This window comes from Myodes glareolus, chromosome 9 (genome assembly GCF_982192425.1).
Source record: "Myodes glareolus chromosome 9, mMyoGla1.1, whole genome shotgun sequence".
In the NCBI taxonomy this organism is placed as follows: domain Eukaryota; kingdom Metazoa; phylum Chordata; class Mammalia; order Rodentia; family Cricetidae; genus Myodes; species Myodes glareolus.
The window spans coordinates 81,909,251-81,928,489 of NC_142034.1; the positions used below are offsets into that span (position 1 = coordinate 81,909,251).

The following is a 19,239-nucleotide window of genomic DNA, read 5'->3' on the forward strand; positions in this document are numbered from 1 at the left end:
AACATTTTCAGGACTGAGTAGTGGTGGCATATGCATTTAGTCCCAGCACTTGGGAGGCAGAGACAGGAGGATCTCTATGAGTTTGAGGCCAGCCTGATCTACAGAGTGAGTTCCAAGACTGGCTCCATAGTTACTGGGAAACCGTGCCTCAGAAAACAAACAACAGAAAAACAGAACAAATAAAAACATTTTCAGAAATCAAATAAATTGGGGCTTAAATTTGAAATTTTTACTGTTGTATATTTGAAGATTCAATCAGTGGTTCAAGATTTCACTTATTTTTTAAAAAGCCTAGGAAAAGATGAAGAACGAAAATACAAATTATATATGGAAAGAAAAAGCCAAAGGGTATAATTTGGTGGGGGAAAAATAGAGAAAATATCCAGACCCAAACAGGGTCTTTTAAATATTAGATGTAATGACAAACACCCAGCTTTTACGAACAAAAAGAGAATACATGTCACCATTATCAAATAGTCAAAAGAAACTATGGATGTGGATAGTATGATAAGAAAGGGACTATGGGGCAGATCCTATGGGCATGGGAAGTATGAAAAGAAGATACAATGAAAAACTTTATTCAAATTTGATTCTTAAAGAAAAAGAAAAATTATTGAAATATACAACTTCCTCAAAATTGTACTAGAAAAAAAAAGAGAATCTGATCTTTCAAAAACCCGTAGTTATTAAATTCTAAGTTTACTAAAAACTTCCTGAAAAGCAAACTTTGTGCTCAGAGGTTCTACATGCAAATTTTAGCATCCATTGGAGATGCTAACGGGCATCTCAGGAAGTACTAACTTCCTGAAGAAGTACTAAGACAGGAAGTACTAACGGGCTCACTGGAATCTTTTTAGAAGACCGAGGGTCAGGTCATTTCTTAAGGCCAGCAAGGTTATCGTTATTATAATGACAAATGCCAACAAAAGCGTCACCCAAAACTGAAGAAAGCTATAATCTAAGACCCTTCCTAAAGCAGAAAGGAACAAGTAAAGCAGCACACCATCACACTCGATAGCTGCTAAGGATGTCAAATTCAGACCTTTAAGAGACGCTGGATCTCAGAGCATGGATTCTTTACAAGAATACTCACTAGGGTGGCAGAAAACTCAGAATCCAGACTGGTCGCTTATCTCCTACTTAGCAGTGAGAAAGAGGTAGATGTTCTGTCGTTTTCTTTCTGATGAGGAATACACATTGTCTCAAATTTTACAGAAGAGAAAGGAAATTAAAATCATAAAATGAACTCTTTATGAGTGAACATGTCCCTTTTGTTCATCATAGATCCCTTGCTTGGCTCGCCAATGCATTCTCTCTGCTTCTGCTTCTCTCTGTCTCTCTCTCCCTTCATTGTCAACAAATTTTCCCTACAATTTCCCCCAAACAATAAGGTATCAATATGTCCTAAATTGAATGTGAACTTCAGCTTTATGATTTTATTACTTTTATTATCTAAGTGGGGAAACACCCACAGTATGGTGAAATTGCCAAACTCATAGTTATAAAATGTTATATAATTATACATCTATTAAAACCTTTTACTTTATACAGTGTGGATATTCAATTTGTGTTTGCCTCTTATACATACATAAAATGGAGAAAACACTTACAAATTGCTACTTTGGGAATGAAGTTAATTCAAGATCCAACATTTCGATTCAATTCAAAATATTGAGCAAACTGTAGTATTGAGTGTCTATAATACCCATCCCTAAAAGTTGAAGCAGGAGGTTTCCATGAGTGTGAGGTCAGCCTGGACTACAAGTGAGTTCAGACAAGCCTGGGCTATAAAGTGAGACTGTCTCAAGAAAAAGGAGCAGGAGGAGGAGGGGAAAATAAATATATCTAGTTAGTATAGCATGACCTTTACTTAAAGTTCAAAGCTGAGCAGAACTGAAAGATAAACTCACATCAGAGCTTTCCTGCATACAGTAGTAATTTATATACTGCCTGATGTTTATTTGTTATTATAATAGAATTATAGTTGAAAACACACACCATCATTCTATCCAGAGCAGTTCATTCCGTATGTATGTTTCCTGAATCTGTGCGCCAATTTTACTATTTGGCAGTAAATTTGATTAAATGTTTATTCAGTACACTTTACTGTATGTATAAACATAGATTCGAAATTTATAACTTTAGTAACTGTTTCTCTTTAAACATGATTTTCACAAGAGGCATTTGAACTCAATTACTTTGACAGAGCGCCTTTATTCTGGTGAGAAATAAATTTTTATTTCCTAATTGTTAGAAAAAAATTAGAAAATCACTGACTAGCAATGCTTTACGCGATCTGTGACTATATTAATGGCAGGATACTGATAGTGACACATGAAAAGCCTCTTTTTTTAAAACAGAGACTGAGGGGCTGGAGAAACTTTTGTTGCAGATGTGGTTGACTGGTGTGCAAATTGAAACCAGGGTATGCGTGAAGAGATTTCTGAGATAGCGTTACCAACACTACTCCCCATTGGCTCTATGACCTCCGCTTAATCATTTTCACATGCCTGGCATGTTAAAATGAGGCAATGAGTGGAAACTTTTAGTCTATAGCAAATGTTCAATAATTATATATAATCATAGTTGTCACACAATTATGTGTGTCTGTGTGTCCATGGGAAAATTCACATTATCTAATATTTTTGCTTAAGTAACCCAAAATCACTTATCAAATATAATGTGATCAGGATACTGCAATAGAGAGACATATATATGAAAATATTCTTAATTCTATTGTTTAGCATTTTGTTTTAATAAGTTCTCTTGATACAGTAAACTTTGTAGAAATAAATACATAAAATAGATGAATTTGCTGATTGCCAGTCGTCCCCACAGCGCCATAGGTGACGGAAGCTAACACGGGGCAGAATCCTCCCCTTTAAAATCCAGGTGCTCCTTAGCTGCAAATAATAGGGCCTGTCTTGAGCTAAATTAAATCTAAAAGTATTTATCAAACAGAAAATTAACAATAACAGATGACAGGCGCTCAATGGTGCAGGTTAGGTGGTTAGAACCAATGTTCAAATTCATCACTAGCACCACCACCAATGGGCTGAGACCTGAGGTTCACTGTAGATGCTGTGGACATGTGCTTCTGAGCACAGCCAGAAACTCACACAGTGTCACTGCCGTCCTCCATACGCTAGGTATGTCTGGGTGTTGGTTCTCATGCCTTGTACCTATAACTCTACATTATATGATGGTAGTGTTTGGTCTACACTCCCTTCTAGTTGGAAAGCAAGAAAACAGTGAATGTCTGATTTTCAAAGTGCATTTATAGGAGGTAAAATCTACCTTATAAAATATGATTATTCATGCATCAAAACATGAAAATGTCTAATGTCCACAGAAATCATACAAATGAAGAGATGGAATTGAGTAAAGGCATAATTATTGTGAATGAAATACTTATAGTACAAAGTGAAGTGTGTTAATTGTGTTAGAGACATAAATAAGGAAACTTATAATAAATACAAATGCTTAAAGGTATAAACTCTAACAGCAAACCAGCAGCATCTCAGCTTAGATAGTTCTTGTTGCTGGCTGGTGACTCACTGAGAACTGCATTTTCCAGCCCACTTTGCTCTACCCTTTCAAGCAAAGTGTGAGATCTGCTAATCAGATGTGCTTGGTGTGACTTGAACTCAGGGCTGGAGTGAGTAAACAGAGAAGCACAGCTTGCAGATTCTAAGGCATTAACATAGATTACATAACAAGCAGGGTAGTTCTGGTCCAGTGTCTGAGTAGTAGCCTTCGTATTCATCAGATGGTCAGACAATCCCGTGAACAAATGTTTCTTTGGCAACAGAAGGCTGGGTTGCATTTCTGGGAGTCAAATCAAAAAGCTCAACCTAGTTTCTCGTTTCTTTAGTCCTTTCAAGAATCTGTAAGTCAAGTTAATCCTCTCTGCTTAAAACCTAGCTACACTGAGTTCTATTGGCTGTAATTAAACCTTAAGCAATACATTCATTTGCTAGTCTGTGTGGCCACACACACACACACACACACACACACAAACACACACATTTATATGTGTGTCTATACATATGTATCTATCTATTTATCTATGTATCTATTCTATTTATCTAGCAATCATCTATCTCTATCTATTTATATAATCAACTTCCTTAATGTTTCATATCCTCACATGGACAAATAATCTTAGCTGCCTCGGGAGATTGGTATATAGAAGTCAAGTCTGTGTATAGACAGCATGGCAGCATGCACAAAGCACTATTTGATATGCAGTGATTCTTAATGCTTATGGTAAAAACAATCATGGCGTAATTAAATGATAAGCACGGGGTTGACTGTCACCGAGGTTGGCACAGGGGTAGGAAATAGACTTGCAAGCCTTCATGAAGAAAGAGATTTGACTTTCAAAAAAAAAAACAATATTATTTAAGGCCTATTAAAAGTGAGAAGCCTTCGAGAAGTAATGCTGTGAGTCAAATTTCGGATGCGTCAGAGCTCAGTGGGCTGCCACTGTCAAACGAAAACCAAACGCGCTGTCCGGAAGTGCTTCAGGGAAGGCCTGTGGGTGTGCTCAGGGCTCTCGATTCTGAAGCTCATGTCAGGCTTCTCAAGGGCTCTCCAATTTTCACCACAAACCCTCAGCCATCCACAGCTGTGGCAGTTCCCCCTAATCCAGATGGAGTATCAGCTGAAGGGCAGCCAGGAAGAAACACCACCCCACACTGGATGACAGCATCCTCAAAGCCTTACTCAACCTAAAGAAAAACAATTGGGCTAGTTGTCTCCCCTCTCCCTACGAAGCCTGAACACTGAAAGCCTATGGTGCATTTTTGGAATAAGTGGACAGATTTGGAGCAGGGATCAGTTCAGTAGCAGAAGCTTTAAAAGGAGGTAGGCATCAGATGCCGAAAGGTACAGATGTTCAATACCTATTTCTGAGCAGAGTGTCACTAACCAGGCAAGGTGCTGAGAGATTCAGGGGCTCACTTTGTCCTTAAGAAAATGCCTCAACTGGCCATCCCCTGTAATCAGAATGGTGACTATCCTAACTATCATCATAGAGCCTCCATCTAGCAGTTGACAGAACCAGATGTAGAGACCCACAACCAAGCACCAGGATGAGCTTTAGGAATACAGTTGAAGAAAGGGAGGGGGCAATATATGAGCAAGGGAGGTCAAGATCATTAGAGACAGCTGAACCAAGCTTGTGAGAACTCATGAACTATAGACTTGACAGTTGGGGAATCTCCACGGGACTGAACTAGGACCGAACTAGGCCCTACATATGTGGTAGACAGTGGTAAAGCTTGAACTCTCTGAGAGGCACCTGGCAGTAGGACCAGGATATATCCCTGGTGCATGAGCTAGCTTACTGGAACCCATTCCCTATGGTGGGATGCCCTGGTTAGCCTTAATGTAGCAGGGAAGAGATTGGTCTTGCCTCAACTTAATGTGCCGGACTTTGTTGACTTCTATGGAAGCCCTTATCTGTTGGGAGGAGTGGATGCAGAGTGGGCTGGAGAGGGTGAGAGAGGCAGGAGAAGGGGTAGTGGGGGGCAGAACTGAGATATAATATAAAATGAAATTTAAAAAAAGAAATAGCGATAGAAAAATAATTGCTCTAATCTGTAGCATTTCTATCCTCCCATTTCCTAACCAGAATAGATGTTTATCAAACAAGGTCAGAGGAATGTGTTACTCTGAGATCCTTTAGCTAGAAGAATTAGTTCCTACAACTGAATTGGAAGCCATTGGATTCATAATGCTTGCATTTTATATAGCATTTACATCCATTTTCTTGCCATGTTACCGGATTAAAACATAATAGGAGATGGAGTCTATCGCTAGAAGAAACATCTTTAGTCTCTAAAGTTCTGATTCACATAAGAGTCTTGACTGGTGCCAGGGAAATCATGTACCTATGGTGTGCCCTGTGGGCAAGCCGTTACTCTGCTGCACTGGACTCCATACAACTTTCATTTTACATGCCATATCAGAAAGAGCTACGTGATGTCTTGAGAGGAATGAATAGAACACCTAAGATTTCCACTCACGAGAGTGGGAAGTGCTTATTTAATAAGTCCGAGTTATGTTTCATTTTGATTTTCCCAATTAGAACTAAGAAGATAGTGCTTTCCTTTGCAAATATAAGGATAATCATTGGAATTCTAATGTGTTCCAAGATCCTTTCCGATTTTGTGATTTTTTAAACAAAAGACAGACACCTAAAGATCTTAATATAATAAATGTTACAGACACCTAGAAGATAATAATATAAAGAATGTAGAGTTTTATTATTCCTTTCTTCATGCTGACGAATATAATAAGGGATAGCATTTGAGTGGAAAACATTTGACAGATGCTGCCACCTGATGAAACAGATATCCTGCCTTGCTCCAGATCTGCTTAACATTGCAGTGGGTATAAGAAATTTAATTTCCCTTTATAATTATAGTTTTTCTTCTTTCAATCTATGCTTTATATTAGGAAAGTGTTGCCCACATAACCTAAATGCCTTCATCCATGCAAAAAATTGTGTGTAGAAGTGATAATGTAAAATCCTCAGCCTGAAAGAAAGTGTAGACTCCACAAAACAGTATCAAAAAGTACTTTGAATTTTGTTTTCTATGATGGAGATGTTAAACTTAAATGAATCCATCTTATATTTTAATGTCTTTTAACAGACTTCTCTGGAATGACGGATATCTTATCTGTCTACTCTGTCATATGAACACAACCAGTGTAACAAAGGAACTAAATTCCAATTTTATTTTATTTTATTTTGCTAAATATAAATTTAACCTTAGTGTGTTGTAGAGATGGCTTAGAGGTTTACAACACTGACTACTCTTCCACAGGACCCAGATTCAATTCCCAGCACCCACATGGCAGCTCACAACTGTATGTAACTCCAAGATCTGACACCCTCACAGAGACATACATGCAAGGCAAAACACCAATGTACATATAATAGAAACAAATGAATTATTTTGAAAAAATAACTTTACATAGCATATTGGACATCATGATTATATATAATATATTCATAAGTATACACACACACACATATATGTATAATATGAAATGATGGGAGAACTGAATAGCAGAATTCTAGCCCAGATATTTAAGTCAGAAATAACACCTGCCCCAGAAACTAAAAATGTGCCTGTGAGACTTTGTCTACGGGCACTGGGAACTGATACGTATTCGCCTAGATCCTAGTTCAACAAAATATCAAATATAGTATGGGTGGAAAGATACTATCTTACCTTCTCTAAGCCTTACATAAAATTCAAGAAACTATCAAATCCTAACAGCAATGCCAGATGAATATTGTACGGTGAGTCTGTGATCATTTGCAATGCTTTTGGCTTTTGCTTTGGTAAATAATTATAACTATGCTTCTCGAAGTTGCATAGGAATATTTTAATTGAAGATAATTTAGAGATTATTTAAAATTATGGGTAGCTTTATTACTTAACACATCTCTACCACTCCCTGTCCAGTACAGATATAGTTACAAACACATTCTTTTCTACTGAGCCTTATGAGGAGGAAAAGACTCAAACGGGTTTAGATTCTTTTTTTTTTCTGTAAAAGAAAGAGTGCATCTACAGAGGCTCTTATTAGTGTCTTAGTCTAATTCTGCACAGACCCAACTGTTAAATGTATTCCAATGAGGAAAATATGAGGAAGAAAAGGTAGTTGAGTAGCAGTAGACAAGCATAGAAGCACGTGCATGCACACACATACACACACTTAAGCACACAGAAGAAATTTAACAGGGATATGATTTTGTCTTTTCCTAAACAGCACTGCTCCCTGAGGTATATGCAGATGGGCTCTGCAGCGTTACATAAACCAGTGCTGCCTTATCATCTTTTAATTAAATTCTTTCAGCTTTTGCTGGTGCCAAGTAACCCTCAACCCACAGCTACTTAGAAACCTTCTGATCTCATCGCTTTCCTAATAAAATAATTTCTTCACGCCCAGCAAATGGTCTTGCAGAATACAGTCACCCATTTGATTTTTTCCAGCTTTAATTGCTAAGAGCTTCTCTTTAACTTTTCTGACCTAAATTGCTTTCTGACATCTTTAGCAGTGTTCATTTCCTTTTTCTCTAGGTCAGATACGGACAACTTCCTTAAGAGGAAACAGTGCAGTTATTATTTGAAAGTTGCATCCCCTCCTTCCCATAAGAATTGTTCCTTTCTTAAGCTAAATGAGTCGAAACAGCTCTAGCTCCAGTTTCTTCTACTTCGTCTTCAAGTTGTCTGTTTTACGTATGTATTGTTTACATTTTGCTTCAGTTGTTCTGATTTCTGGCTCTAACTCTTGAACTGTTGTGTGTTTCATTGAGACCAATGTTCTAGGAGTAATGTAATAAAATCAATAAAGATATTATCAGGATAAGAACTGTTGCCTCGGGAATCACTAGTCCAAGCACAGCACAGAAGTGTTACCATATTTACCTCACTATCTCTAAACATAATGGTGTTGTAGGACTAAAAAACAATAATTTGGAGAACAGCTGCTAATACTTGCTAAGATCGATGGAGAAGCTATATTAATTACCTGTATTCCAGAACAGCCCTCATCCTACATCAGTTTAACCTAGAGACCTTATCTGCTCACTACCTCCTCTGGTCAAGAATTACTGACAAATTATGAGGTGATGCTAACTTTATAGTAGTTATGACCTAGGTAGTCCATACTGACCACCTAGACTTCTCAAGATGGGTTTCAAGGCTTGTTCGAAGTATTCTTTCTTTAACTCAAAGTATGAAATAATTTATCCTGCCAATATTATTTAATTTATAAGAACGTTGTATTTTACTCTTTCCGTTATATCTCTAAGCTTATTATAATGCCTACTAAGTAATTAGTGCCCAACGAATGTTTAATGAAGAAAGTAACTATTGAATGAATGAACAGTAAATTCATTTCTTAAGCTCCTTATTTCAAGCTACCTAGACATAGGTCACACCATTCTTATTGAACGTATACTTATTGTTATATGTTGGTAGATAATGATTACTTAATGATACTATTGGGACCACTGTGATTTGAGGGATTGGAAGAGAAAGAATGGGATGAGAGAAAGATCAATGAAGAAGAGAGAAAGAAACAGAAATGGAGGGAGAAAAAGAGAGAAAAGGAAAGAGTCTGATGTTTCCCTGGGCTACCGAAGAAAACAATTGACTAAGGTGGATATTGCCTAAATGTAAGACATCATCTAGAAACTTCTTGATTAAGGAAGAGAATTTAGCAAAATATAACAAAGGCCTGCATCACATATACTGTCAATACAATATCATATTTCATTTTCTACATAATAATTAGATAATTAACTCTCTAGATAAATTTGCAAATATCAATTACCTTTAGATTGGGACATTGAGAAAGGAGATAAGTTAATCTGGCCCATCCAATATCAGTGTCTTTACTAAGACATACCAATGATCTACGATCACACCAGCCAAATTATTCTGCTCCTAGGGGTAACTGATACTGGAAAAAATATCATTTTTGCCTCTTTAGGTCTGTTTCCTGGTTATAAAAATCGAAATATTACCAGCTACTTAATTTTACAGGACAAGTAGAAATAAAAATGAAGAGTACAAATTAAAATGATGTATAGTGTTAATTTAATAATAGCCATTTCTAGTTGTAAATTAACCCCTGAGTATTTCCTGTATCACTGTAGCTTGCACTCCTTATTTAAGGAATCAGGTTTTTAAAAAGACTACAGAAGACCTGAGTGAAGGTAATCAGTAAAAGTCTTCCATCTGTGCATAATTATGGTTCTTTATGAGCCCAGTAAAATTTCACCTCCAATATATAATCACAATTAAAAATAAGTGATACCCAGAAGCAAACGTTTTTCAAGAAATCCTTCCACTGAACTTCTGAAACTGTGTAAGAATTTGGTCTTTGAGAAGTATTGTACCATAAGTAAGTGCACGTAACATGCAATGCTATTCCAAAAATATTTATATAAAATTAATCATTGAAATCTTATAGGCTAATTTCATTAACTAGTTTTTTTATGCAAAGAACAAATTTGAAAATAATGATGAGTTAGAATATAAGCATGCAATTAGTTTCTTTACAAGTGTGTGTAAATTTAATTAAACCTAGAAATTGTCTTTTATAAAGGAGCATAAATATGCACAAAGTTTCATAAATGTTCTGTGTCTTCTCAGAGCAGTGATTTGGAGTCATACTGCTTGCAATGGCTAACATTTTTCTCAAAGGCAGAAAACATCCTTAGAGTCAAGTCACTTTATGTACAGAACACTGGATTAAAATTGTCTCCTTCCATCTATGAACTGGGATAAAGTAAAAAAAAACTATCCCAGAGCATTGGTGGTGAAAAATCGATAAAAAACTTTTTCCTTGAGCAAGCTAGCTCTTTGTGATGTCTGCCTTGCAGAAAGATTACAGAACTAAAATTTTAACCCACTCGGCAGGGCAAATGAAATCCAGGATGCAAAAAGCAAATGCATTACAAATCAAGTCAGCATCACAAATAAAATAATCACATACATACACACAGACACACACAGAAGCACATAGGAGCACACCTACACATACATACAAACCAGTCCTGCTCACTCTATGGACTCTGACCTGCAAGAAGATAAACTTCCAGCACTGAAAATACCATTTCAAAGAAAAAACAAACAAACAAAAATCCATGGTTCTACCCTCATTATGCAAGCAATCCACACTCCACAATTCCACAATAACTTAATAACTGTAATGGATAGCAATGATTAGTTTCAAGGACAATTGAAATATTTCATGGCATGCTGTCACCTTTATTTATGTTCTCAAACTTGTTTTAACTCTTTGCACCAATTTCATACTTTCAATGCCCAAACAGCTTGTGATGTCCTCCCAGGGTATTAGTGTCTTTTATTTTATGGACAAATCACTCTTTTTCCTAAATGTGTTGCACAGGATTCAGAGATAGATGTAAGGAGGTGGCAGCATTATGGATTGGAGAGGCTGTCAGTGTCTGCCTAGACCATATTTCAACTACTCCTGTAGCAACTTGGCAAGACCACGGATTTAGACACAGTCCTGCATAGTAGGTCTGCGTCTAAGGTGAACCTCAAGCCAGTAGTTTAATCCAGGTGGATGCTCAGAGACTTACAGCTTTCAATCTCCAATGTGCAGTTTTGTTCATCCAGTGGATACCGTCTTAGGTCCATCATGCAAGCAGCCGTAGTTGTGATTCTAGAAGAGAAACAGCAATATCTGTTATTAGTGTTTAAAGCCAAGAGCAGAAGATAAAAAAATAAAACAAACAAAAATTGACACTCTTAGAGACTTATTCTTAGCCTAAGCTTCCATGAAAGGAAGTGATGCATCTTTTAAGACTATTTTTCTTTACAAATCTCCTGCTGACTTCTGAAGATATTGGACAATGAAAATATCCAATGGGTCACTAACTGCTTGAACTCAAATCACCTACATGTGTTTCTAAGACAATTCTCACGAGCGAGTGCCTTGGGGGTGCAATGGTTCTAGCTGTATCTCAGGTGACTGGCAATGGTGACAAAAAAATACCACTGAGTCTCACATTTGTTTTATTCCATCTTTCCTTAAGACTCAAATATAATCTGTCAATCTTAATTTGGATCTATCATTTTTCTTGCTTTATCAAATCACATTGTACTTTGTAAGCATCATCAACATACAATATACATCAGTCTTCTATCTATGTCTGACTATTCTGTCCTAAGTAATCTGATATTCTCTTGGTCACTAGAAAGAGTGTCTCCTTTGATCTTATATTAGGGACGATTCATTATGCTTCATTAGCAATTAAGGTCTTGGTTGTTGTTTCATGCTGATATTTGTATTGATGACCACTGGGAGCCACAAAGCTTATATTTCTAAAGATTTACTATGTTTCAACACCATATCATGAAAGAACATAAAGCTATAGACTCAAGTATAAACCCCAGTTCTATGCACAGAAACTAACAGAGTGTTGAACAAATAGTAGGCTCTTTAAATATGAGTATATGCTGAAGAAAACTAAGAATAGAAATTAATACTGGATTTGACCAACCTGGGTTTATGATATTGTGATGAGCTCTGAGCTCTGCTAGAAAGGGAAAAATGAGGTGGAATGTTGTCCTGGAATAGTCTAGACTAAACTTTCTCAATTGAAATAATGTTTGTGGAGCTAAACGAGTAATCCATGTAGCCTAACTCTGGGAACACACTCAGATGAATCTGAGAATTAATGCACCATGTAGACCAGAAATATGTAATTTGTTATTTATATTTATGTCTCTTAACTTTAGTTTTGTTGATTTTGTTTATGACAAAAATGATGCCCAGAACGGGCTTATTGTTGATTTTTTCCTCTACTTAATGAGTTGTGTTGGTGACTCTTGGTAAATTCTCTACCACTTCACTGTCTGCTGTGAGTCTGTCCCCAGAGCTTCATCTATAGGTCAGTGTAGAAGCTGGACCTCACAACTTTTCCATCTCTCTTTCTGCTTCCATTGTCCACACAAAACATAAAGTATATTTCATCACACCTCTTTAAACAATTTAGTGTTTCTTCCATGGGAATCCAAAGCTTTGACTTTTCTTACTGTGTCCTACATAATTTGCTCATCTTCTTCCTTCCCATTATCATCTCCTATTATGTATTCTTGCAATGTCGGCCAGCCTTCATCTTTGTTCTCTCTGTCTACAACATGTGTTGCCTCATGGCCTGTCTCATTCTTCACAGAGTCCTTCTTTCCCTATCTGTCACTCAAAACCATGGTCCTGGGAGATGCTCCTCCTGAGCAGCTTACCCAGGGTGACTGCCTTAGCTCAGGCTCCATCTTAGCTGTCTGTTCACTAACTTCAAGCAATTACCACAATCTGAAATTAGCTTGCTAATTGTTTTCTCAGAACAGTCTTTTTCTTTCAATAAAATTTAAGCTCCTTATGGATATAAACTCTGCTCAATTCTTTGCAAAGTCACTCAATAAATATCAGCTGAATGAGAAAACACATTAATTTACAATGAGGCAAACAGTTGTATTTGCTCATTATACATCTTTGCATTTGGGAGATAATTTTATTACATTACTTTTTTAGCTTAAAATAGTACTGCTGTGTCTTAGGTTAGAGATGTTCTTTTTATGGTTTTATACAATAAATGGAATTTAATTAATTTAAATTACAGGATAAGATTATACTAAAGTAATTTTATCAATTGGAGTGTTTCAACTAGCAATGAGATTTGCATTATATTTAAATTCTAGAAATTATATTAAAATTAATAGTCACATTTAAATTTTAGTTTAGTCTGACTACACTAATATTGGATGGATTTTTTTTCCCTTGGCCCACTATTTCCTGTTATAATTTTTGTGTAAATTTATAGACTAATACATTATGACTTGCCACTAACCTATTGATTATGAAAGGAAATAAAACTTAGAAAATGATTTCTTCTGTAAAATGGCTGAATAGATTCCTCTCCTCAGAAACTAGGGGAAATCAGTTACTTCATATGATATATTTAATTCAAAAGACCAAAATATTACAGGGAACAACTACAACTTCAAAAAAATGAGAGAAACGAGTACAGAAAGCCAACTGTGTAATTGAAGTGAAGTTTATAATTGATGCTGTAGGTTGTGGTTCACACCTCTGCTGATACATATTCATGGCAATTAACACCCATGAGCTATGCAATATGTACCAAGAAAAACAAATCTTCTAAGGCTATCACAGGAGGAATGAGTTTCTAGTGTTTTAAAAATAAAGCAAAAGGAGGTACGGCTGTAGCTCTATTAGTAGAGTGTTCACCTAGCATGCATGAAGTCCTGGGTTCAATCCCCAGTCCCATAAATAACAGGAATGTTGGCAGAGGTTACTGTCTGCCTGGTCCCACAGCCGTTTGGTCCCAAAGAAACACACAGGGGTCTATAATTATAAACTGGTTGGACTATTAGCTCAGGCTTCTTATTAACTCTTACATCTCAAATCAACCCAAGATTCTTATCTGTGTTATCCATGTGGCTTTTCACCTTTTATCAGTAAGATATTCTCATCTTGCTTCCTCTGCATCTGGGTGACGACTGCAGAATGAGCCTTTCCTCCTCCCAGAATTCTCCTATTCTGGTTGCCCCACCTATACTTCCTGCCTGGCTATTGGCCAATCAATGATTTATTAAACCAATACAAGTGACAAACCTTTACAGGGTACAAGACCATTATCACACACTATTTTCTCCATTTTCCTTCTTTTCAAAACAAGAACTCTAAATATAATCTTCTTTGTTTAGCTTTTTGACTACTATTATACATAGCAATTTGCAACTAACACTCTAAACAAAGACAAACATCCAAAATCTACTTTTTTTGATAATGGGGTCATAGTTTTCTAGGCTCCTTTCTGCTGAATGGGTGCACTGCTAATCTTTTGGGGACCTAAAAAAATTTTGGGTTATGATCAAGTCCTGACTAGAATATTATGTGAGGCTTGAGCATTTCTGCCAGTAGTCTTGAGACTGTTCTGGATATAACTCAGAGGAAACTCTAGCAGAGGTCCTCTGAAATTTTGGATCATTTGGGATATCAGCTCTAAAGGTTGGAGAAAAAAGCAGTACCAATGATCAGCCTTACAGACCAGATTGTGGTAATACACACCTTTAATTCCAGTAGACACACTAGTTATCATAAAATCTGGGCAGTGCATGTCTTTAACTATGGTGATGCATGCCTTTAATCCCAGCCCTAATATATATTATTATGTGTACATGTATATACACACATACATACATACATACATACATACATACACATATATTATATGACGGGGGGAAAAAGTTCACAGACACAGTCTCATTCTGAGATTCCTGGAGACAGAAACGTCATTTCAAACTGAGGTTGACATGAGAGCCAGTGGCTGATGTTTGCTTTTCAGATCTTCAGGTTAAACCCCAATTTTTAACTCTGAATTTTCATGCTTCTCAGGAGTTATGGCTGAAGAAGAGAATCAGCAGTGTAAGATCAAAAGTGGTGAGTTTAATACCAGACTGGGGTGCACACATTGTCTAGACAAAAATAAGAGGAAGTAGAAAGTGTTTTGTCACAATATCGACATTATTTATTCCCTTTTATTATTTACTTGTTTTATTTTACTATTTTTTCTACATTATAACTCAGCAAGCTATAACCTATAGGTATTTACATTTAGTGTTTACAAAGTATTTGTGTCTTCTGTGGCAGTAAAATCAAAATGTTTGGACCAAAACTATACATTGTAAATGTTGATCATGTCATGAAGGACTGGTGGCCTAAGCCAAGTTACTGGCATGCTTTGACAAATTGAAACACTTGCCAACCAAGCTGGCTGTGAGCTGACAAAAGGAAGGGATTTTTAACATGCAAAGTGATCTGCAATTTTTATTATTAATCTGCCTATGAACAGATGTTGAGACAACTCATTTCACTGCAAAGCAGAAATTTTTGCCCAAAATTAAGAAATGTAGAATACCTCACATGCCCATTACCAGCATGGCAGAACTATATATGTGAAAATAATAGTGACGCCAACAAGATACAGAACATTGATTGTCCATATGTTTATATATCATAAACTTGGATCTGTCCCAAGTGCTCAAGGAGTTTAAGAATCATATGTTTTGTCTTATTTGTATTTCAAACACATGTGTCTGACACATGCCATTAATTAAAGGTTAAAATTATAAAAAATGACCAAAATAGAGAAAGACACTCTAATGTAAGCATTAATTGATAAATTAAGAATTTTGAAGTGATGTTTATTATGGGTCAAATATAACTCATCCAAGAATTCTTAAATAAATTTGAAAATTAATATTACTTTTAGTGAAGAAACTGTCATGCAATAAAGGCATTTTCACATAAATATTCATATTATTTATTCCTTTTTGGTATTCACTTGTTTCATTTTACAATTTTTTAAACATAATAGCTCAGAGATCTCATTCAGGAAACACCAGAGGAAAGCATCTGAGTTTATTTTTTATTTATAATAGGTATGAGATAATATAGCAGTAAGTGCAACAGACATAACTGTAGTCCTAATAAATAATCTTAGCATCATTGATGAGTCTTAAATGACTCAACAGTACTACTATGTGTCATTGAAGAGGGTCTTGAAACCTATTATAAAAATATCCTGGTTAAAGACTGCAAGATCAGAAGAGCAAGGACTTTTCTGAGAGACTAAATCTCCCAGTAAGATTAAAAGCTACATCCATAAACTCTCATCAACATCACTATTCAAACCTGAGTTGAACAAAGACTCCACTAATAGACAGGCCAACTGGACTGGGAAAAGCCCATGAGGCCTCAACCCTAGAAAAAGGCCTATCAGCAATAAAGGAATGCTGAGAACAAGAGAAATAGTCTCTTGCAAGGAAGAACACATCAATTGGTTATCTAATATCAAATGGTCAGCCCTCAAAATATACGACTAATATTATGAAAACTGGTTAAGTTTTATGACTTAACAATATGGAATCAGCCTTGGTTTTCAATCAAAGCAAACAATCAGCTCACCTTTATTGAATGTACCTTACTTGTAGAGAGTCTTCAAAAGTCTAATTGTAGACACCTTCTATAGAGCTGAACTCTTTTGAAGAACAAACGTTTTGCTTAGAAATGTCTGTGCTTTATTGACACTAAGAGATCTCTGATAAAGTTTTCACTACTTAGTCATTAGCAACTATCTTCCTATCAAATACTAACACAGAGCAAGAAAACAAATATCTAGCTTATTTTAAGGATTCACAAAAAGCATTTATAAATCAAGAAGTATTAAAGCTCACTCAACCTAATAAAACCTTTGTATCAAAGCACTAATTGATACTTTTAAGTTTTAAGAATATATGCATATCATTTAAAGTATTGATATAGTTAAAGATGGCTATGAAGCAGAAATAGATGCCCCTTTTCCTTATGCAAGATACTATGGAATCACAATCAATGTGGCACATCTTAAACCTTTCAGTGGAATATTTAGGACATTTTGGAGTAGAAAACATGGTCACATATGCACAATCTGTGGGAGACTGGATGGGATTTCAAACAGATTGAGGACACAGAGTGAAGCCATTTTTGAATAGCTCTGATTTCTTTAATAGATTATGTTATACTTATTCCTCAAGAAAGTTTATTTATATTCACTTTATTGTATGCTTAAAAAATATCAACTGTCTTATCCTGAACTACATTTTTTTTTCTAATGAACACTGTGGGTTTATTTGCTCAACAAATACATTGACTCAAAACCTACAACCAATTATAACTGCAAGAGAAAACGAAGACCTAACATTAGTATGCAAAATAAGAAAAGGAAAATAAAGGATTTTAAAATAGGCAAATGGAGAGATGTCTCAGAAGTTAAGAGTGTATGCTGCTCTTGCAGAGGACCTGAGTTCAGTTCCTAGCAGGCATATCTAGCAGCTGACAACTACTTGTAGCTATAGACCCAGGGGTTCTAGTGTCCTCTTCTGACCTCTGTTAAGCACTGTACTCCTAGCAAACAAACACACACACACACACACACACACACACACACACACACACACACATACACACACAATTAAATTGAAAATAAAATCTTTAACAAGATCAATTACCCCAAATATGTATCAATGTGAATTTTGAGATTTTCAAACAAATAAAGAAATTCAACCTGGAGAAATTCCATATTTAAGCATTAGGATATTAACTCAAAATATAAAATGTTCCAAAGAACTCCTATGACTCTCTTTCCAAAAATATCTTTAAAAACTGCTTTGTTACTGTCCTACTTTATTTGAAATCATTCTGTATCTTATGGCCACTCTCCATGAAATACAAAATTGATCTTTTATAAAACTCATATTTAATAGGCTCTTACATTTTGTTATGTAGAAAGAATATAGATAAAGGAGGTGGGCGACTTCTTAAGTAGAATTCTAATGTCAACTACCACACATAATTAATTGATCCATTACTGAGAAGTTATAGATACTATTAGTGCTACGTAAACATTGCATTTTATTTAAGTCTAATTATTACTGTCATTTTACAGACACAGGACAGTGGACGGTAAATGACAGAGATGAGATTTTGATGACAAATACTTGACTCCATATTTAAGTTGGTAATGTAACTAACTAGACAGATGACCTTGGCAATGTGGTCTTGGTTTCTTGGGAGTCTGACACCTACATCCAGAATGAGTTTATAAGTTCTGTGATCCTGTATTCATACATTGATGATGTGACCTTGGAGATGGTGTAATTTTGTTTTACCCACATATGCAAATGCTGTATTTCACAGATGTTTATTCTGTGTTGCTCAATTATGTGAATAGGCCCACCCAGAGAAGCCCATACAAGCCTCTCCTTAAGGAGTCCCAGTTAATACTCTCTCTCCCTGACTGAAGATCCTCCTCAGCCCCTCCCCACTTCTTGTGCCTTTCTTGCCATCCAAGGGGCCTTGAGCCTACGTTAAAACATCCAAGACTCTTGCATAATTGTTTTTAAAAGCTCTTTAGAAGTCCTCATATAGAGTCACATGCATTACTACTCTCAACTTTGTAATCACCCAAAAAAAGTAAGATTGCTGGCAATCATGTTCGCACTTGATAAGTCGTGCATTTCAGATCATAGCTATTTGTACTCTGCTGCAGATGTTTGGCCTTCTGTGACTCTTTCATTTTCTGAAAGCTTATGCTCTGCGAAGATACTGTGACCATTAAAGGGCTACCCAGGTCTCTGCCACAAACACAGACACTATTATGAAAGACATTTCCTGAAATAGCCTGCTTCTGAAATGCAACCAGAAGCCTGCAGCAAAATCTCATTTAGCGAATATGTAAACCCCAGCTCATCACAAACATTAATACGGCTCCACGTAGATTGTTATTTGCCTTTGGTTTGCTGTCTCTGTTTTCCCCCATTTTTCATGAACTACATCTTTGATGATCTCACCTACAAATTCTATGCTTATCTCAGAGGCACCCTTTCTCTTTCTAAAATTTTTCTCAAGAGAATTAAGAGGCATAAGGAAAAGTGATCATCCCTTGACTTGGATCATTGATTAACTTAAATCTGACTTTAGAATACAATAAGGGATCTAATGGACCTATGATTTCTTTAAAAACTGGGGGAGACTTAAGATAAATTTTGAATTCTGAAGTATTTTATAACTGAGCTTTATTTACAGTTTGAAATAATGGCTCAATATACTGGA

At 36.1% G+C, this 19,239-nt stretch overlaps 1 protein-coding gene across 2 annotated transcripts in view; it reads right to left on the reverse strand.

Moving 5' to 3' along the window:
* Positions 1-19,239, reverse strand: part of Gabrb2 (gamma-aminobutyric acid type A receptor subunit beta2) — a 214,303-nt gene that overhangs the window by 88,414 nt on the left and 106,650 nt on the right. For both annotated transcript variants that reach the window (XM_085694855.2, XM_048435993.3), the window contains exon 6: positions 11,141-11,223. In XM_085694855.2, coding sequence (XP_085550981.1) covers positions 11,141-11,223 — 83 coding nt within the window. The remainder of the gene's footprint in view (positions 1-11,140; positions 11,224-19,239) is intronic.